We start from the raw sequence: 21,936 nt of genomic DNA, 5'->3' as shown, positions 1-21,936 counted from the left end.
TGCTGCTGGGAGGGCTTCCCAGCTGGGATCCAGTCATCTTTCACACGTTCACCATTGTTCTCTCAGTCGCCAAGGCTAGTCCCGGGGCTGAAGGGACAGAGTGTGAGAGGCTCATTAGCAGGAAAGGGACTCACTGTGGGGACTACAGAGGCCAGCTTTACAGAGAAGACAATGTTTCCTAGCCTGAACTCACAAGCCTTTGGAAACACTGCCACAGAGAGGGCTTGAGTGCTTTCTGAGACTGGAGTCATAAGTCTAGAGACAGCTTGAGTGACTGCCTCATACTCTCAACCCATAGTTGAGATGGGTTTGGTTTTTTTTTTTTTTAAGAATTCACATAAAAGTCAAATTCAATTAAACTGATTTATTAAACGCTTATTGTTATGCAAGGCCTTGTGGATAATAAAGGCACTCTTAAGATTCTATAACCCCTTCCAAGGATCTTCCCCTTACGTTATATAGACCAGGTGTACTTCCCAGGAAAACTGAGGTAATGAAAAAGAAAGCATAGAATAGACTTCAAATTGCTGAGGAATTTAGCATCTTTCACAGGCTATATTATAAAAAGTAGAGAAGTACAGAAAATCCAAATGAGTCATCATCTAAGTTGTTTGTTAAAGGTGTGCTTTGGAAGTAATAGGCGCCCATGATTTATGAATCACATTGATGGGCAGTTTTAGTGTTTCTGCCTTTTAAAATGAGTGTGCTTGCTCTGACATTATAAAAACCACCAGAGAATTATGAGACCCAGGAAACAGTGGAGAACTTGCTGCACCTAATACACACCTATAGAGCACTGCCTGTAATTCCTTTCTGTTCTGTGCTCTTTCTGGATGGAAGAGGGGGAGAGGGATAGTGAAATTAGTTTCCAAATAACCTCAGCTAGCTTGCAGAGTGCCTGAGTAAATAAAATGAAAGGATTTGGGTCACGATAGGCAAATTGTGCCAAAGTGGATGACATGACAAGACACACTCCTAAGAGAATGGTCAGGAGCAGCTGTGGGGCAGACTGAGGGCTCTGCCAGTGTGGTAGGTGCACATCTGGAGTCCAAGCTGCTCGGGACTTCTCCCAAATTCCCTGGCATGTCCCTCCCACCACACAGTAATTCCACCCCAGGAGACCTGAGGAGCTGACAGCCCATATTCCATGAGAAAATGTGCCCATGGGTCAAGGCTACCTCAGAGGTGAAGACTATGGAAGTCACCCATGGGTGAGAGTTCTACTCTTCTTCCCATGGCTTTCTCTCTGCCACCCAGGGACCCGTCCAATATAAGTTATCTAGGTGATTGATTCAGTTGGGATTTCTCAACTCAAACCACAGAAAGCAAAGCATTCCCCCTGGCCTGGAACTCAGCAATGCAGGACAAATGAGACAGAACATGAAGACTTATCCTCAGGCAATCTTAGGAAAGGTTTACTGAGATAGACCCTTAGCAGACGTATTGACAATGGGAGCCCGGGGACCACATGCAACCTCTCCTCATCCAGATAGACAACAAAGCTAGAACAATGGCCATGGACAGCTAAGGCTCAAAGTCTGGTTATTTTGATGACCTAGATGAATTTTCAGAGAGAATATGGATGCCCAGGTGTCAGCATGTCCTAGTCAGGGTTACCATTGCTGTGATGAAACACCATGACCAAAAGCAAATTGAGGAGGAAGGAGTTTATTTAGCTTGTGCTTTCACATCCATAGACCATCACTGAAGGAAGTCAGGACGGGAACTCAAACAGGGCAGGAAACTGGAGGTAGGAGCTGATGCAGAGGCCATGGAGGGGTGCTGCTTACTGGATTGTTCCCTGCGGCTTGCTCGGCCTGCTTTCTTATAGAACCCAGGACTACAAGCTCAGGGATGGCACCACCCACAATGGGCTGATTCTAGCCAACCCACAGCTAGTGATGTGATGCCAGGCCTGCAGTCACTACTCTGCGCCTCTCCCTGGTCTAATGAGCTCCTTTAATAGGTTCTCATGGGGACAAGTGGGCAGGGGTTTGTCAGGACATTTGTACTTCACTGGAAGCAAGGCCCTGTCCATGTGGCACACACTGGGTCTGATTGACTGTCTGGCCCCTGTGTCCACAAGCTTACCTACTCTCCCAAGTTCCACTCCAGAAGACTTGAGGAGCTGCTGGCTCATACCCCATGGGGAGAATGTGCCACACATGTGGCTTTCAGTAGGGAGCTCCCAACACAGATCCCTGTCTGCCCTTCCTGCAGCAGGCCCTGTTTCCAGTGCCTGAGACAGAGAGCACAGTGTAAACATGTCACATTCCATTGTTCCATCCTCATTTTCTCTCTGTTTCAAAGGGCCTGGTGCCCTTAAGGCCAAAGAAGTCAAGCCACGAGTCAAGGAGGCTGGTTTAAAGGAACACGCCTGACTTTTTACGACTGGAGTCAGTCACTGATTAACCAGGGTGGGCAACAACTGGGATTTTTGGTCTCATGTCCTATCCCCAAAAACTACCCTGCAAAGTTTAAAAGCATCTTCACTAGAAGCTTCCAAAGCTTTGTGAGTGTGATGAGTGTGCTATAAAAGAAGGGAAGCTGAGTGGCACAGTCCAGGGTCCTGCTCCCCTCCACTTACCTGTCTCCTCTCTCCTTTGTTCATAGTTGACCACAGCATGTTCGAGAATTTGAACACAGCCCTCACTCCCAAGCTCCAACCCAGCCGTTCCTTCCCCCACCTGTCCAGATCTGCGGCCCCAAGCTCCGTCACCCCTGGCTCTGCAGAGCCAGGAGGACCAGGACTGAGGGTGGGCAGCAGCCAGCACCTTAAGAACCTGGGCAAAGCCATGGGGGCCAAGGTCAATGACCTCCTGAGAAGAAAGGAGTCCTCAAGCCTGGGCAGTGTGGGTGTGATGGAGATTAACAAGACTGTTGGGGCCCAGCTGCCTGGTGGGGAGGATGTGGCCTGTGGAGCCTGGCTGGAGGATGAAAGGTGTGTCTTCTCATCAGTCCCTTGTCCCACTCGAAGACGTAGGAACATGGACAAACTACACTGAGTTCAGGAGGGAACAGACCCAAGGAGGGGATGAGCAATTGTGGAGAAAAACGGAGAGAGATAGGCCTGTGTTGATGAGAGTCCACTTCAGCCTCCACAACCAGAGAAGTGCTTCCGGCCTGGGCATTGTGTCACACTGTAACCCAGGCTAGCCCGGAACTCACAGTCCAGCCCAAGCTGACCTCAAAGTCAGGGCAATTCTCCTGTCTTGGCTTTCCTGGGATTAGAGCTGGGAGCCACCATGCCAGGTTTAAATTTATTTTCATTTGCAAATAACCCAAGTTCAGAGAAGTAGCTGTGCCTCTTGGTATTTGGAACTGAGTTTGAACCCTGGTCTTGCCCAGAAACTTCCGACATGGGTTCTGATGCCAGCCATTCCTGGGAACTGCTGCTGTAGACTGAGTGCCTGGTAGGAAGGGAGAAACCTGCTACAGCTACTTCCGTTTCCATCCAACAGCTCCTTTCTGGGCCTTGATTCCAACACCTATGCCCAGAGCTCATGTGCCCTTTAATGGGACTTGGGATCTGAGATGACTGGGATCTTTATCCAGCCTCACAGAGGCAGCACTTGGTGCCACTCTGAGCACTGAATGAGGAGGGAACAGCCCCATAACTAATTGTGCTGAAGTTGCTAAAAATCTGCACCCTAAACCCAGAATGAGCACTCAGCAGAGGAAGCATGACCTGGGGTGGGGGTGGGGGGCAGTGAAGGGGCAGTTGGAGTAGAGAATTGAGAATGTGTATAGATTAGTGTCTCGCCATCATAAAGCCTGGATGCTTATTCTCACGGTCCTGCAGGTCAGTCCAAGAAGCCTTCCCTCTGCTGGATCCTCCACCTCCCATAACCCGGAAGCGAACCCCTCGGGCCCTGAAGACCACCCAGGACATGCTGATTTCATCGCAGCCCGTCCTAAGCAGTCTCGAATATGGGACAGAACTGTCACCTGGGCAGGCCCAGGACTCTCCACCCACTGCTCAGCCTGTCTCTGGAGATACTTCGAGGCCAGAGTCTACCGTTGAAATGCGAGATAAGGGAGAGGCTCTGCCCAACGGTGAGGTGCCCCTCTTGGTACCTGACCTAATACACAAGAACAGCCAGGAGGAATCCAAGCTAAAGGCAACTGAGTGCAGAAAAGGCTCCTCCCCTGGCCCCATTGAGAGGAATGGCCTCAAACTCAGCTTGAGCCCCATCAGCAGCCTGGCTGAGTCCTGGGAGAACAGCAGCCCGCCTCCACGGGCACGGACCTCCAGTCTTGACCACGAGGGCCTTCACCCGGACCTGCTCTCCTTTGAGTAGTGTGTCTTGTCTTCCCTGCCGAACATGCTCTTCACTTTGTCCTCCACTTTACACAGGTCCTTTGTCCCAACTCTGCCATGCCCCCATCTTCCTCGTGGAAGGCACAGCAGAGCCCACTTTCAACCTGAGGTGTTGTGGGACCAGATGGCCACAAGTAGTCCCCGTTAAGGAGTCTGCAGAATGGCAAAAGGATGTGGGTGGCATCTCTGATCGATCCTACTTCTCTGTAAGATCCTCTGGCTGCTGTTGGAACCCATCTACCCTCGGGCTTGTCCCAGCTTCCTACTGAATTACAGGGCCACCGGCCTAGGAGAATGGATCCAGCAGGAATTCTCTTTGCCTGTCTGATCAGATGCATATGCTGTCTGTTCTTATACACCCCCGCCCCCACCAAGTCCTGATTCTGTCCCTTTCTTCCATAGTGGTCCAAGGGCTCCCTGCCTTGAAGGAAATACAGCTAGGGAGGGATGGTAGGTTTGGCTTAGGGATGGGATCCGGCCTGGAAAGCTACACCTTGACCACAACCTCATCATACTTCCTTTAGCTTCTGGGCCATGTGGACCCCTAGCCACCATCTTTCCTCTGTTTCTGGGATAGGGCCAGAAAAGGTGCTTCCAAGGCCTGGGACCTTGAGGACTTCCTCAAAGGTTGAACCTCGTCACCAGGGTTCCAGGGTTTTCCCCTCCAGTGAGATATACCCCTGCCTCTCTGGGTAGGCACTTCGGACAATAGTATGGGCAGTTGTGCTGGGGTTCCTTGCTATGTGTGTGAAGACAGAGGTAGGCAGGCCCCTGCAGAAGCAGCAGAGAGTGTTCTAACATTCAAGAGGAGAGCTTGGGAACATGGAATGGTCCTGCAAGAGCCAAGGGCGGAGATCATAGAGAAGAGTAAAGTGAGGACTGAGAAGGGCGTCGCTGAGAATCAGAGCAGCTTCTCAGGCCACTCCACACCAAGAATGAGGCAGTGCCGGGGCCTGGGAACAGTATGTGTGAGAGCCAGGGTGGAGCATGTGAGAGACTGGAACGTGGTGAGGACTGTGGCGGCAAAGTGATTGTGGAAGTGAAAGTGCTTCTTTGTGCGTGTGCTGAAGGGTCCTGAGTTCCCTGCAGCAGCAGGCCTGCCTAGAGATACCCAGAGCCTCTGTCCTTTATCAGGTGACAAAGATCCTCCTCTGCTTCTGCCGGCAGGATCTGTGTAAGGAACCAGCAAGGTTTATCAGCCCTTGACTGGTTCTTGCCTTCCAGGTTAACTTGCTTTGGGTTCTTTTCTCCCTCCAGGGGCCCTAGCATGCTGTCTTCCTGTGGCCTGGAGACTCTGTAGTGATCCCAGCCACAAGGGTCTTTGTAGCCAGAGGAGGACATCCCTAGTCTCGAACACGGAGGTCAGAGCCCCACAAGGAGGCTGGGGATGGTGCATCCAGCCAGGGCAGGTCCTGTAGCACTCATCTGGCTCTTCTTCCTGTGGTCTTTCCTTGGCTGCCTGCTGGGCTTCCCATCTGGGAGACTGGGACACACAGGCCTCACTTCCCAGTTCAACATCACGAGCGTGCTGCCCTCCGCCCAACCAGCAGACATCTGAGCTAAATCCTGCAGAACCAGAATAGGAGGCCTCGGCCGGGATCCCTGGGATGAGGGTCCCCTCTCATATACTTGCTTAAGCAGCTGTATGGCTCCAGCCATCTCTGCCCTCTGACCCTCTTCTCTCACCCCGTCTTCCATTGCCACAGAGAACAAGGCTTCATCCCGTGCTCGCTGCGAAGTCCTGTCTCTTCCTCTCAGATGAGAACCCGTGCAGCCAGGCATCTGAAGGCCCTGATGGAGCATATAGGATGGTTAACACATATGTAGCACATGTGCCTTGCTCCAAGAACATCCCAAGGATGTGACATCTGACCCTGAAGTCAGAGAAGTCCTTAGGACTAGCATTTGAGGACCTATGAATTTTCCCAGAATGAGTTGTGATATTACCTGAAATAGAGAGAGTCTAGGCTGTGGGGTGGAAAGCCTAAGCATACACTAGAGAGCAAGCCCAATGTAATCTGAGCTCTCCAAGCCAGAATCTTGGTTTGCTCCTCTGATGGGAAACTCAGCTGGTAGCTGCTCTCTGGGGCTGCCCTTCCCCAGAGACTAAGTGATAAGGTTGCCTAAGACCGACAGCATGAGGCTTGGCTTGCTTAAGCACCCAGGATACTGCTAGAGTCCTGGCCCTCAGGCCCAGGATTAGCCAAAAGATCCCACCGTATTGTCCCAGGACCCCTGAAAAGGAAACTTCTGAGTACTTTAGACTTGTGTTGGATGTTGAATTAGGTGTCGTGGATGCCTACACCAACTCCTCGAATCTTGGTCATCTCCCAGCTACAGAAGTGATGCTGCTACCTCGGGAGGCCCTTTGAGACTGAGCCGTGTCTTAGATGCTGCAGATGCTGCCTGGTGCTAGGGGGACCAGCAGGAACAAACCCTCTTGAGGGCTTTGATTCACATCAGCTCTTCCATCTAGTGCCCCAACAGGCCCACTGACCATCCCAGCAGTCTGGACGGTAGCACGGCAGCCTTCACAATGAATCAGGATCCTCTGGGGGCTTGGTCTTTGGGTAGCTTGATCTGCATTGGGGCGTGGTGGGGGGGTCGGTCGTCAGGCTAATGGGGAGGAATGGAGAATCTAACTTCTATGTTTAAGAAGCTGGGGCCTTGGAGCCTTTTTCTCCCCACTTCTTTCCAGCCCCATTGTATACCCCCATTCAGCCCATAGCTTTACCCTGAGAGATCACAAAGTCTGCTTCCAGAAGCCTGGAAAGAGGGTGTTCCCTCCCCATTCCCAGCCCACACCTCTCTCTAGAAATGTATCTGTGAATGTTCTGTATCTGGGAGACGTGAAGACATGTGTTTTTATTCCATCATCTTTTACAGAACAAGTTTGGTCGCTGTTTGAAAGAACAAGATTATAGTTCTATTCTGAGTATTTTTTAGAGAGTTCGTATTTATATTTTTAGAGATTTTTTCTTGTAGAAGGAAATTGCATAATAAAATGATAATTGTTTTGCTGGCTTGTCTTTTTTCTTCCTGACTGGTGGAAAATTCTGGAGTTCTGGGCTCCTGGAGGCTCCCTGGGTAGGTGCAGAGCTATGGCATTTTGCTTTGCAAACCTGTAAGACTGGAGAATGAGGGAGCTGGAAGAGATGAGGAAGAGGGCCCCTGCAAACAAACCTCCAGCTTGACACTATTAGAGTAGTAAGGATGAGTTAGGATGGACCATCTTTTATGCCACAACTAGCTGACTGCTGTGAGGGTCTCCATCTATGACTTTCTGGACCATCAACATGATGTGTACATGTCCAGCCCTCCTTGGGAAGCTGTAAGGAAACACACATGCCCACTGACTCCTTCCGAATGAAGATCTTTCTTACCCCAGGGTCCACAGTCTGCTTCCATCACAAAGGGATGGAACAACATGCTCATGTGTCCACTTAAAAATTTCCCGCAGGGACCAGAGCAGCTCCCTCATAGGGAGTTAGCATCAGCAGCTACCAGAAAAATACTCAAAGCTGACAACTTTTGGGAAATTGCTCTCCCATTGCTGCTCTGGACTGGAACAGTCCTTGATGTCATGAACAAGAGCTGGTGTGGAGTCCCTTTGCTGTTACTGCTGTCAGAGCTCAGGGTCCAGAGGCGTAATGCTCTAGAACAGCACTTCTCAACCTGTGGGTTGTGACTCCTTTGAGGTTGAACAGCCCTTTCACAAGGTGTCACCTAAGACCATCAGAAAATACAGATATCTATATTATGAGTCATAACAGTAGCAAAATTATGTTACGGTTGGGGGTCACTACAACATGAGGAACTTTATTAGAGCGTTGTAGCATTAGGAAGGTTGGGAACCATTGTTCTAGAGAATTAGTCAGGCCTTTGACTTCCTCAAAAGGAAGAAGGTAGAGAGGGAACGGGGCTTCTACAGTGTTCACACAAGCCACTCACATGGCCAGAGGGGAAGATAGGGGCCTTTCTGTCTAGACCTTTCATTTGCTGCCTTGACTCAACTGGGTTTGGAGTCTATAGTCCAGCATGTAGAGGTTCCCTTGTTCTGTGTCAGGAACATCTCAACGTTGGGTGAAGGCTCTGACCTTTTCTGCATCTCATTGTGTTTTCCCAGAGGTAGCAAAGAAGAGAAAAACTGGGCTTTCTAAGCTAGCTTGCTTGCCCCACTGTGGGGCACAGCTATATTATTCCAAGAAAGCAGGAGAAATACAAAACCCGACCGAGCAGTATTCCATGCATGGGAAAATGCATTGAAAATACTTACAATAGCAACATTTTTCTTTAAGTGTGTGCTCTGGTGACCATTCTTTAGGCAAACTCTCCCATTGGATGGTTTGGGGGATCTGCTTCTGTCATCAATTCAGGTGTGAAATGTGCCTATTACATGCCCTCCTTTCCCACCACTGTGCAAAGTTGGTTTTGGTTTTTTTGGTTGGTTGGTTTTGTTTTTTGCCTACAGTCAAATATGCAGAAATGGTTATGAAAAAAGATTTTAGGGAAATTTTTAAGTGTAGAAATGGGTGTGCACATGACACTTTTTCAATGCTGTCTTCTAAGCTGAACCACTGGTCCAGAAACTAAACTGCATTTTGTTTGTTTGTTTGTTTTTTCGAGACAGGGTTTCTCTGTGTAGCTTTGCGCCTTTCCTGGAACTCACTTGGTAGCCCAGGCTGGCCTCGAACTCACAGAGATCCGCCTGGCTCTGCCTCCCGAGTGCTGGGATTAAAGGCGTGCGCCACCACCGCCCGGCCTAAACTGCATTTTTATCCAGACACTGGAGGCAAGTGATACTGGGTCATCTCTGTTGCCAGTGGATGAGGATGCCATGCCTTCCCTGGAGATATTATGTTAACACAGTGTCTAAGAGCATGGCAGTACCACCCAAAACAGGCCAGTTAATTTCGACTGTAAGAATGTCCATTTCCTCTGGGTTTACAGCAATTGCTAGGGACATTGACAGTCTCCTGGAGGCTGTTAACAACTCTCCTTTGTTCCTAGGGTCTGTGAGAAGCTGGTGGGGAACCCCAGCTGATGTTCAAATGGAATGGAATTAGCACTTCTAAACAGCCCAGGAGGCTGTCCCAAACTCAGGGAATTCCTTCTTGGTCCATTTGCTCACCAATTTTGACATCCCTCTGAGGTATGTTATTGTCTCTTCATTCCCTGCCACCCCATGCCTCTGAGTTTCCCAGCCCAGCCTGGTCATAATGATTGTCTCTGAGATTTTGGTCCTCAGGGTCCCTGAGGTCACTCAGCAGTGCTTCCCACAAGGCCCTCCCAGGTTTAGAGTGCCTCATGTGAAGCACCCCACCATGGCTCTCCTGGGGGTAGGAACAAGTACAGGTGGCTTCTGTGGGCAGACTCACTACCCCCCTAAGTACAAGGGGCACGTCTGCTTTTTCATCTCCCAAGAAAAGCTCACTTTGGAAGCTTCCCATTGTCCAGTGAAAGCCCTGTGGAGGTCTTTACCCCTCCAGTGAGCCTTCCTCCCGGCTGCCATTTGCACCAGGGACACATGATGAAAGCCCAGACTTCCCACCACAGACTTCCTACTAATGAGAAAATTCCTCCACTTTCCGTATCTAGGGACTGACCCTCTTGAGACTCAAGTCTTTGTGTCCAGCTTATCTCCAGCTGCTGCCATGATGAATAGCCCAGCCCAAGGGAGCCTGGGGGCAGCTCTACCCCCAGGAAACTTGGTTATTAATACAGACAGGGAACACAGTCCTGAAGAAATATTTAAGGACCAACTCGAATACAGCAGACTGCATTCTCTCTCGTGGGAGTTGCTTAAGATTTATGTTGGTTACATGGCGCGGGGAAACGTGGCCTGTGTTTTCCTTTGCTATAGGAAAAGAAAAAGGCCTACAAATAAAACCTACCAACAAACTGTAGCTCCCCCCACCTCCTTTCACTGTTTCAACAGTGATCTATTTCCAGTGCCATCTGCTTGACTACCTCCTTTCTTAAAAACATCCCTCCGTTTGCCACCTTATCTCTCCCAAGCTTCTGCTTCTTATGTAATTCTAGTTGGCTCAGTCTGATGTTCAAACACATCCAAGTGTTCAGCCCACACTGTGGGCCAACTCACAATTCCCCAGGAGGTTTGGGATTGTCCCAGGCACTGAAGGCTAGTAAAAGGAGCAGCCTGGACTTCTGTGGCAGAGGGAAGTCAATCCCATCAGCCCTGTGAAGGACTTGAGACTTAAGCACCATTGATGAGGTCCTTGTGCCTACAATGCGCAGACCCAGTCTCACATCAGCTTCCCAGGTACCTCCTGGTTCTGGGTAAAGTCTTTTCCGATTAGTCTTCCTGGCTCAGCTCAGTCCTGGGTCCTCTGTCTGGAAGAGTCAGCAGAGCTGGAGGACACTCTGTAGTTGGTGAGGCTTTTTGGGGGAGCTGTCTTTAGAGATGCGGTATTGGTCTGTGGGAACACAGGCCTTGGCCAGGCCTCTCTCTATCAGCTGATGACTGTGGGTCATATACACTGTGACCAGGCCTGTGGCCTTGCCGTGAGACCAGGAGTCAGCTGTCAGTGGTCCTCTGTACCCTAGACCATCCTCTGCCCAGCCCTCCTTCCCTTCCAGGTTTGCATGCCACTGTTCCATCTGTACCCCAGAACCCCAGAACCCCAATCACCCAGAATTGCTTCTCTGCCTTTGTTTTTAGTTTTTTGGTTTTTTTTGTTTTTTGTTTTTGTTTTTGTTTTTTTTTTTGAGAGGGGATTTTACTATATAGCCTAGGCTAGGCTTGAATTTGCAATCGTCCTGCCTTGGCCTCCCAAGTGCTGGGATTATAGGCATTCGCCTCCACAGCTGCCTCGTCTAGTCTCACACCTTCCTTCCCTCTGATGTTACCAGGCCATGATAACTCATCCTTCACATTCCCACTGGTGCTTTGCCCTCCCTCTGGGTTGCCTGCCCTGCCCCCATCCTGTTGTGCTTTGCATGTGAAATCATGAGTTCCAACCAGGCTGAGCTCTACCTTCCCAGATAGTGCCATCAGCTGGGGACCAAGTATCCAAACATTTAAACATGGGGAGTATTTACATTCAAACCGCACCGCACCCTACCCCACCATGCCCCCCCTCCCACAGCACCCCGTAGTTTTGATCACGTGTCCCCCATGTGGTTTGCAGAGCAGTGCGGCCTTCTGTGTCTCTCTGCAAGCCTCTGAGGGCTTTGGGGCAGGGGTCAAACCATCTTCACATAGAGCTCCTCAGTTTCCACATGTTCCTGGCATGTTGCAGGGACTTAGGAAAGATAGGCTTGACGGGAACTAAATTTGATTTGTGTGGGGCAGATGAGCTGAGCTTACCTGGGTTTGGAGTAGGCACTAGGCAAACGCTGCTGCTTCAGGCTGTCTTCCTCAGTGTCTCTGTCTGGAGCCGCCTTCCTGGGCCTGGTTAGTCACAGCACAGGGGACTATGGGAGGCCGTGCTCAAAAGGGAAACTGACTAATGGGCCAATAAGAAGCTCATTTATGTCAGTCCAGAGCCTTTGTTAACTCTGCTCCCTGGATGGACAGACGCCACCTTGCCGCAGAGTACCCAGAAACGTGCTAATGCTCCATCTAATGAAGGAATGCTAGGCACCTGCTGATGCCAGAGAGATGCTTACACCCCTGAGCTCCAGTTCTTCATACTCCCTTTTGTCATTCTAGACATTCATTGGAGCTTAATTGTAGTCTCCCAAGCGTCTGTATAGCCCAGCAATTGTTCTGATCAATTTGCACACATCATTTCCTTTGTTTTTCTCAGTAACACTGTACAAGCAATCTTAGGAAGCCCACTTTTCAGACACATAATCATTTACTATGTTCAGAAAAATCCCCACACATGATCCCATCAGTTCTGATATCTTGAGAGGAGGTATTTCAGCAGCACTGGTGGGGGCTTGGGGTGGGGGTGGAGGGAGTGAACCTTACAACTGATGAAAAGCAGAATTAGCCCTGAAGGCCAAGGTTTTCAAATGGGGGGTGGGGGGGGATTGCTCCCTCTTCACTGCCACCCATGGCTCTGTGTGTTTCCATCACATCAGCTAGTAAACAAGTCCGGGAACGAGTCATGGCCCAGAAATACCTTTTTTAGTTTGGCCTTCTCCAAGGATAAATGCAGTTTTCCTGAACACTGAACATTCATTCAGAATGGGAATTTAGAGACCCTGGAGACCCTCTCTTCTGCCCCTCGTTTTCCAGAAGAGGAAACAGCAGACTATGTTTTTAAAATGGTGCTAGGAAGGAGTCTCATGGAATACCCACAGTAATCCTTCGCAGCAAGGGTCCTTATACTTGTTTTCTAGATATCTCCGGTCAAAGTTTTAATGTCTGTCAGTAACAAAGTCGATGTTAGTGTCTCCACAAAACATTCATTTTTTAAAAATTATTTATTTGTATTTTATGTGTGTTGCTGTTTTGCCATCTGTGAGGGTCTTGAATGCACTGGAACTGGAGTTACAGACAGTTGTGAGCTGCCATGTGGGTTCTGGGAATTGAATCCAGTCCTCTGGAAGAGCAGCCAGTTCTCTCAACCACTGAGCCATCTCTCCAGCCCCCAAACACTCATTCTTAAGGGAGTTACGTTATGTTAGTAAGAATCCACTCTGAAATGCAAGCATTTCCACTTGCAGAAGAGTGGCCGGAATAGAGAGGCAGGAGTACTTCTGCTACGAACTCGGAGAGGGCTGGCTTAGGCACTTATCTGGTTATTGACCCTGGAGTTATTTAACTGGGTGCTGAGTCCTGCTTGGCAAATACCCGCCAAAGAAATCCTTCAGGTTTTGCAGCTACCATGGTTACTCAACAGCACTTGAAACAAAACAAAACAAAAACCCTCATGGTCCTAGTTTTCTTGATGGCTGGCTGACCCCTTGTGGATCGATTTAGGATTGCAGCTTCTCATCCCTTCCACAAAAGGAAGATTTTTTGTGACAAAAATGGCATTAAGAAATGCTGCCCTCTGCCTAGAGTTGCTTGTATGTATGCTAAGCTCATTTGTCTTAGCATAAGTAGTTTTTGGAGGAAAAAATTAAAAGTGATGATACTTCTTAACCAGACCTTCTAGGTGGGGAGATAAAATAATCAGAAAGAAAATCTTTGAATGAAAGTGTAGGTTTTATTCCCTTCTTTCCAGCATGACCTGGAGTGGTCAGGTCATGCTGTCCTATAATGCCTGCATGAGGCAATCTGCAATTTGAGAGCCGCTTGGGCTACCTAGCAAGTTCCAGGGCAGCCTCAGCTACATAGGGATGACCTGTTGACAGAGACTGGGGGTCTCCAAAAATTTGAGGTCCTGAGAATCAAATGATGTACAGAGTTTTGAGAGAGAGAGAGAGAGAGAGAGAGAGAGAGAGAGAGAGAGAGAGAGAATATTTTTAAAACACTCTACAACTGGACACGTTACATCATGGAATTTAAGATCATAAAAACAAACCATCCTTTAACTTTCCAGGAAAAAAATCAGCTGTGAAGGAAAATCCATTTGACATGCTTTCATGGTAAGATGCCCATGCACAAAGCTAAAGAGGCTGATTGATGACTTAGCATGTTGACGTTGTGAGGTTGGAATCTACTACTGGCTATTTAGTTCAACTATCGCAATGTCTAAACAGTGTAAAGTCTAAAAGACATTATAAAGCATTCAAGACCAAAGAAGGCTTCCCACTCAAAGATCAGCTCTAATGAGAACACTGAAAATTTGCCAGGATACAGAAATCCCCTTGAAGTAAACACATTAGCAAACCATTAAAGTTGAGAGGACACTGTGTGCTTTGAGATGCGTAAGAAGAAAGAACGGGTGATTGCCTCAGAGGTTCACTGTCATTTAAGTGATAAAGGATACAAAATGAATGGGCTGAATTTTAGATAATATTAGAAAACCAGGTGGGATAGCTGATGGTCACAAGAAAATGAGGATTTGTTCAATTGTAACAATTGATATCCTTACGGTATTGTAGAGAAAAACAGAAATATAGGTCATAATGAGTTTTGGGTAAACCAAAACACTCTAATAGGGCCTTCATATTAAAAGAAATAAACTTGATCTTCTCAATAGGTAGCTGAAAAGGAGGGAAAAAAATAAAAGGACAGTAAATGGAAAGGAGTAAGTTGCCACCAGTCTGAGGCCAACTTGGGCTACATCGTGAGTACCAGGCTAGCCAGAGCTACACAGCAAGACTTCGATTCCAAATAAATACAAATGAATGGGTAAGTAAAACAAATATATAAGTAAGTATATCAGAAAATAGCAAATAGTGAAGAAAATAGCAAATAGCAATTTAGGTGCCCCCATGGATGGGAAACCTGTTAATAAGGAATAATTAAAAATAGTAACAAAAGCCAAAAGAACAGCAAAACAAAAGTCTGGCCTTGAAAGGACTAAGATAAACTTGATTAATATAAAAGAGAAAGAAGTAAGATAAAGAGTAATGAAGGAGATAGGTCTGTAGGTGCAAAAGGAGCATTAAAATAATAAAAAGGAGATGTCAATGGAAATGAAATGTCAACCATTATGGGGAAAATGGAAAAATCACTGCAAAAACAAAAGACAACACTGGTAAATAATTTAATAAAGCAATAATTTTTTTGCTTTGTTTTTAGAGACAGGGTTTCTCTTTGTAACAGTCCTGGCTGTCCTGGAGCTAGTTCTGTAGACCAGGCTGGCCTCGAACTCACAGAAATCATCCTGCCTCTGCTTCCTGAGTGCTGGGATTAAAGGCGTGCGCCACCACCGCCCAGTTCAATAATTATTCTTTATCATAATAAAATAAAATAATATTTATTTTATTATAGTAATAAAAAGTCTTCTCTTCATGAAAGGATCAAACTTAAATTTACAAGAAAATACTAATTGTTTTTGCTTTATTTGAGACAGTGTTTCTCTGTGTAGCCCTGGTTGTCCTGGAACTCACTCTGTAGACCAGGTTGTCCTCCACCCCAGAGATCAGAGATCCGCCTGCCTCTGCCTCTGGAATGCTGGGATTGAAGGCATGTGCCACCACCGCCTGGCTAAGAGAATACCAAAATTTTTAAGAAACAGCTAATCCTGACCTTGCAAAATTATTTTCAAAAATAGGAAAAGGTGGAAGACTTTAATTCATCTATTTGCTGTATTATGGTTTGGATCTGAAACAACCCAATGGACTCATATGTTTTGTTGGTTTACTTTATTTTCTTAAAGATAATGTGTGTGTGTGTGTGTGTGTGTGTGTGTGTGTGTGTGTGTGTGTGTGTATGGGTGTTTTTGCCTACATATATGTCTACATACCATATGTAAGCATGGCACCCATAAAGGTCAAAAGAAGGTATTGAATCCCTGGGAACTGAAGCTACATACAGTTCATGAGTGCTGGGAATCAAACCCGGGTCCTTGGGAAGAGTAGCCATTGACTTTAACCACTGAGCCATCTCTCCAGCCCCAGGCTCGTGTATTTGAACACCCACCCGCTCCCCAGTTGGTAGCACTATCCTGGGAGGTTGTAGGGCCTGGATGGTGGAGGCTTTGAGGGTTATGGATGGCCCAGCTTTGCTTCTGGTCCCACTTTCTCCATGTCCTGATCTCCCCGGTGTGAAGACCCACCATGGCACGCTCTTATTGCCATGTCTTCCATGCTGTGACAAACTAAACTTCTGGGGTCAGGAGCCAAAACAGTCCTTTTCCCCTTGAGGTTACTTCTGTCAGATAGTTTGTCCTCCCAGTAACAAGGAAAGTAACAAATACAGTTTTATGAATTTTAGTGTAAAAATCTTAGAAATTAACTCATGAAATTTAATAATTTATTAAAATATCATATATGAAGTTACCCCAATGCAAGCATGGCATGATAGCTATTTCATTCATTGTAGTGACTAAACTTCATAATGCATTGAAGATAAAAAAAGAACGTGCTAATCTCAATAAATGCAAAAAAAATTCAAAATTTTTCATGTAAAAATCCTAAAATGGCCTTGATTAAAACTACTGAAAAACCTATAACAATATGCTTAAATTGAGAACATTTTTTAACCATTCCTGTTTTAGTTACTTTTCTGTTGCTGTGACAGAACACCATGACCAAGTCATCTTATAAAAGTGTTTAAATGGGCTTACAATGTCTGACATTTAGAGTCTGTGATGGCCTAGCAGAAACATGGTGGTGGAAGCAGCTAAGAGCTCACATCCTGATCCAGACAGAAGGAGGCAAGCACACTGGGAAGGGCACAATGCTTTTGGAACCTTAAAGCCCACCCCTAGTGACACACCTCCTCCAAAAGGCCACACCTCCTAATCCAAACAGTTTTACCAATGGGAAGCAAGAATTCAAATTTATGAGCCTATAGGAACCATTCCCATTCAAATCCCCCAAATACTGCACAGAACACAAGAGTGTCCATTATCATGACTAGGACTTAATGTATAGTAGGAGCCCTAGCCAATGAAATAAACCTAAAAAAAAAGGACACATCAGTACTGAAAAGAAAGAGAACAAAATGTTATTAAATACACCCCAAAAGAAATTTACACAGGACAAAAACAGAGCCAACAGGTAAGTTAGTAAGTCTAGTGAGAAAATGTTCTGGTACTATCGTAAACTAGTAGAAAAGTAATCAACTATGAGATGCAATTTACGGCAACTGAAAAGAATTAATACCTTAAGAATTAATTCTTAGCCAGGTGGTCATGTATGCTTTTCATCCCAGCACTTGGGAGGCAGAGGCAGGTGGATCTCTGTGAGTCCAAGGGCAGCCTAGTCTACAGAGCAAATTTCTAGGACAGCCAAGGCTACACAGAGAAACTCTGTTTCAAAGAGAAAAAAAAAAGGAATTAATTCTTTTCTTTTCCTTTTTTTTTTTTTTTTTTTTTTTTTGAGACAGGGTTTCTCTGTGTAGCTTTGCGCCTTTCCTGGAACTCGCTTTGGAGACCAGGCTGGCCTCGAACTCACAGAGATCCACCTGGCTCTGCCTCCCGAGTGCTGGGATTAAAGGTGTGCGCCACCACCGCCCAGCTAGGAATTAATTCTTAATTAATGGAACATACAAAGCCTGTATGGTAAAAATTTGGAACTTGTAGTTTTTTCTTTGGCACAGTGGCTGCACCTTAACCTACTGCTATTTCAGCCAGCAATTGTGACTCTGCAGTTACCTGCCTGCTTCTTGGTAGTGATCTGGTAGGAATTCTTTTCTCATAGGCACTGGCTTTGCCACTGCCACTAAAGGCAGCTTTAACTAAATCTCTATTGTTCTATTTATAAATAAAACTCAAGACTCAAAGGCTGGGGTGAAAACCTGCTAGCTCAGAGAGATTGAGTAGCAACTAGCAAATCTTCTCTCCTTGCTGGTGTCTCCCCCAAAGCACATCCTTCTCCTCCACTAAAACAAACAAACAAACAAATGCCCTCAAAATTCCTCCCTACTATTTCCAATGTGTCTCTTCATCTCTTCCAGATGCCCACTAATGCTCTATTATTATTTTCTGTCAACTAGTTGCTAACTCAGCCTCCTGACCCAAGGTTAATTTTATTTAATTAATTCAAATGCAAACTCGAGGTTCACAGTGTGATTAAATATCCCCCAACACTAACTCCTTTACAATCCACCAAAGATGAGCGGGTAAATGCAGGGAGCATATTTATGTATAAGAAAATATCTCAAGGATGTCCATTTCTTTCCTAATTATAAGACAATGGCAGTTTCATTCAAAATTCTACCACGATATCTCGAGCAAGTTAACATATAATATAAAATGTATTGGAAGATTCGTGAATAGCTAAGATAGTTTTGAAAAGATAGGAGAAGGTACTTGTCCTAGAAAGCAGGCAATACACCATATATTATTAAGGCAAAGAGGTAAGACATCACAAAGCCAGAGTACTGAGACTATTGTAATATTATGTAATGAAGGAGTCATAAATCAGAGTAGGGAAGAGATGGATTACTAAGCAGATCCATTACTAAGATGGATTACTAACTAGGAGGGCTTCTACTAGTGAAATGTGAAAACTGGCTTAATAGATTTGAAGAAAAGTAAAGCTGGGTTCATACCTCTTATGATATGCAAAGATTACACCTAAATTCATCATTTATTCAACAGAAACTTATTGAGTATCTACTATGTGTGGAAGACTTTTCTGGACACTGGATATGTGTCAGTGAAAAAGAGGAAATCCTCTCAGTATTGTTAACCCCTGTAGGGTAAAAGGACTAGCCAAAGAAACCCACCTTGGCCCTGAAACCAGAGCCAGTCAGAGAAACACTTTGGTCTTGAAACCGGAGCCAAAGAAACACACTTTGGCCCTGGACCCAGAGCCAGTGAAAGAAACCCTCCCTGGCCCTGAAACTAGAGCCAAAAGGCTGAAAGGGGCAGTGAAAAAAAAAACAGTTTGGCCCTGAAACCAGAGCCAAATTTGTCCCTGACCAACTGAACATGAAACCAACCAATCCCTGGGCAGGAAAACTAGCCAGTCTGAGCTTGTCTGAGCTCAACGGGATCAAAATCTGACTAATTCCCTCCATGAAAATCTCCCTGGAAAAACTCCACCCCTAAGAAGCCCTATGTAAGCCCCTCTGCTTGTTCAGTTATCAGCTGTTCTTCTCCACTCTGGCAGAGGTAGCCATTCTCCTGGATTCCTCCTTCCCAAATATCTTTCTTTTTTAAAAAAATATTTGGTGTGTGTGTGTGTGTGTGTGTGTGTGTGTGTGTGTGTGTGTGTGTGTGTGTGTGTGCTATGTGGGTGCAGGAACTCACAGAGGTCAGAAGAGGGCATCAGGACCCCTGGAACTGGAGTTTCAGATGGTTGTGAGCCCCCTGTGGGTGCTGAGGATCGAACCCAGGTCTTCTACAAGATCAGCAAGTGCTCCTAAATCCTGAGCCACCTCTCCAGCCTCTCAAGCTCTTTCTTAAAATAGTTTCGGGTGAAGATCTTCTTTCACCAGGGAGGAGCAGAGTCTCTGCTGGGAAGCTCCCTTGGAATCAGAGCAGGGCAGAAGAAAGGGATGTTTCTGCTGGGAAGCTCCCTCAAGGGGAGCAGAGCAGAAGTAACAACTTCTCACTGGAGCCAGAGCAGATTGCTACATTTCTGCAGGGCTTTCCCCTTTAGCAGAGCCAAGGAGAAGTCACATCTTGGGTGGGAGCTGAGAAGAACAGAGCAGCCCAAGAAACCGATACCTCTGCTGAGAAGCTCTCTTTGAAGGGGCAGGGGTTGCAGAGCAGAGCTCAGGTGTAATGGCTCTCTTTCTGAGAGGAGCAGGATTGCTACATCCTGTGGGGAGACTATCCTCCACCATACCCAAGCTTCAGGTAGAGCCTGACTTCCTGACAAGTCAGGATACCTTTTTCCTCACAGCTGTAGGTATCCAGGACACCTCCCTTCACAGCTGCAGGTATAGCCTGACTGCCAGACAAGTCAGAATACCTTTCACTCTGGAGCTGTAATACTTGCAGCCCCTAAATGTAAAGAGTAAAAGCAAAAAAATATAAAAAAAAATAGAAGAAAATGTAGCATCAGTTTTTTCATGACCTTGGAATGGGGAAGGACTTCTTCCTAGACAAGAACCAGAAAAGCACAAAGCATATGGAAAAACAGCAACATGATAGGCTTCATGATGTAATAAATATGAGCGCACATTTTGATCCACCCATCTGGTCTAACGAACTCCCCGCTATTCCCTAGCACACTCGTGCAAGACTACCATAACCATGTTGTTTGTGGAAGTAGGAAGTTGGTGCCTACTTTAATGCCTACTTCTAGAGGAACAGGTGAGCAAAAGTGTGACAGACACACACTGTGGAACACAGCCTGTCAGATGGAGGTGTACACCTAAAGCTGTGGAATAGAATCATACAATATTTCAGGAACCAAAGTAATAACAGAACTAAAGGGATACTACCATACTGTGTACAGAAATACACAGTCAGGGCTGTGTATTTGACATCCACATTCAACACATTCTATCAAAAGTATAGAAGTGGCTCTTGTGGAAGGAGGTGAGTGTTAGGGTAGAAATTAGGAACTGAAAGAAGAAAAATAAATTAAATGAAATAAAATAAAAGATTTTTTATAGACTCATGCTGATAGTAAATTAAGAATTAAAGAATGGATAAACTCAACTTTCCATACCAAAGAAAGAGAAAGCCTGACAATGGTGGCACATGCCTTTAGTTCCAGCACTCGGGAGGCAGAAGCGGGCAGGTCTCTGTGAGTTCGAGGCCACCAGGTCTACAGAGTGAGTTCTAGCACAACCAGAGCTGCTACACAGTGAAACCCTGTCTTGAAAAGAAGGAAGGAAAGAAAGAAAGAAAGTAAGGAAGGAAGGAAGGAAGAAAAGAAAGAGAGGAGAGAGAGAGAAAAGAAAGAAGAGAGAAATCTTCCTGTTGTGATCATAGAGACTGGAGAGATGAGTTGGGGAATACACCACCTTGCCCTTGAGCCATCACGCAGGATGGACTGTTAGGCTACGGGACAGCTCTAGAAATGCAGCCTTCTTTCTTACATTTGGCTAAAACTGTTCTCCTCAAACCCCCAGCCATTGGTCTAAGTTCTGCGATTTGGCATCATACTCAGAGAGCCACATCCTCCACAGAACAGCATGTAATGGCTATTAATAATATATTATGATTATATAATTTAAATAGAATTATATTAATAATGGGCATTACTTTTCCAGTGAAACATGCTGAAAGTTTCCAGTTGTTCGTCCTGTGACTTATTCAACATCTTTGAAAAATATCAGGGGTTCACAGCATGAGGTCAACATCAGGCACGAAGCACGGCCTTAGTTGTCTCACAGATGCACCAAAAGTCACTGGGATCAAGCATCACTCAAACTCTCGATAAGGGAAAAGAAGAGGAAATTGCTTCTAGGAAGTGGCATGTGCCTATAATCCTAGCACTTGGGAGGCCGAGACAGGAGGATTTCCATGAGTTCAAATTCCGCTTGGGCTACAGAGTAAGACTGGATTTTGAAATCTACAAAACTGTCAAATCTTGGCTATCAAAAATGAGTGATCATATCTTTATAGTCCTATCTGTTCATCCAAATATGTATATGTACACACACACACACACACACACACACACACACACACACACACACACACACACACATACGCACATACATATATATTTCCTAGGCAAGGATTACTGCAGGCTCTGGAGACTGAAACATGCTTGTTGGTACCATAGAATGAAAGACCAGAAACTAAATCTCAGAGAGCAGACTTGCTTCTTGCATCTTCTACTGAAGATGCCTGCAGGATTTCTCCCCTTAGCTCTCTGAGCATGGCTGCCATTTTGGCTCCCTCTCTACTTGATAGTAGTGAAGGGATTACTGGGACCCAATTCACAGTTATGTACATTTGGGGACTCTAGTGACAAAAATCAGATTGTTTTATCTGGAAGTCTGGTGTTCCTTTCTTCAAAATAGACTACTACAGTTTGAAAATAAAAGGCACAGAATGAGTACACTCTGGACTAACTGGATTGCCTATTTATTATTTTTGAGAAGGGATCTTGCTGTGTGTCAGGTCCCAAAGAAACCTGGGGAAAGTCTCACTCAGTATTTGTGGCTCCTCCCAGCACTTCTCACCCTGCCCCCTACCCTAAATGTCTTCAGCCCAGGGGCTTCCTTT

General features: G+C 46.2%; 1 protein-coding gene across 8 annotated transcripts in view; it reads left to right on the top strand.

Annotated features, from left to right (window-relative positions):
• Window positions 1–7,337, top strand: part of CUNH1orf226 (chromosome unknown C1orf226 homolog) — a 299,814-nt gene extending 292,477 nt beyond the window's left edge. For all 8 annotated transcript variants that reach the window (XM_052737553.1, XM_052737552.1, XM_052737551.1 and 5 more), the window contains 2 exons: window positions 2,614–2,941; window positions 3,803–7,337. In XM_052737553.1, the coding sequence (XP_052593513.1) occupies window positions 2,614–2,941; window positions 3,803–4,301 (827 nt within the window). In that variant the 3' untranslated portion in view covers window positions 4,302–7,337. The remainder of the gene's footprint in view (window positions 1–2,613; window positions 2,942–3,802) is intronic.
• The last annotated feature ends 14,599 nt before the right edge of the window (window positions 7,338–21,936 follow it).

The sequence above is a fragment of the Peromyscus californicus genome, unplaced genomic scaffold, assembly GCF_007827085.1.
Source record: "Peromyscus californicus insignis strain IS unplaced genomic scaffold, ASM782708v3 Scaffold_14__1_contigs__length_90479793_seg_2, whole genome shotgun sequence".
In the NCBI taxonomy this organism is placed as follows: Eukaryota; Metazoa; Chordata; class Mammalia; order Rodentia; family Cricetidae; genus Peromyscus; species Peromyscus californicus.
The sequence above is the reverse complement of the archived record's forward strand: the minus strand, read 5'-3'. Positions and strand labels throughout refer to the sequence as shown.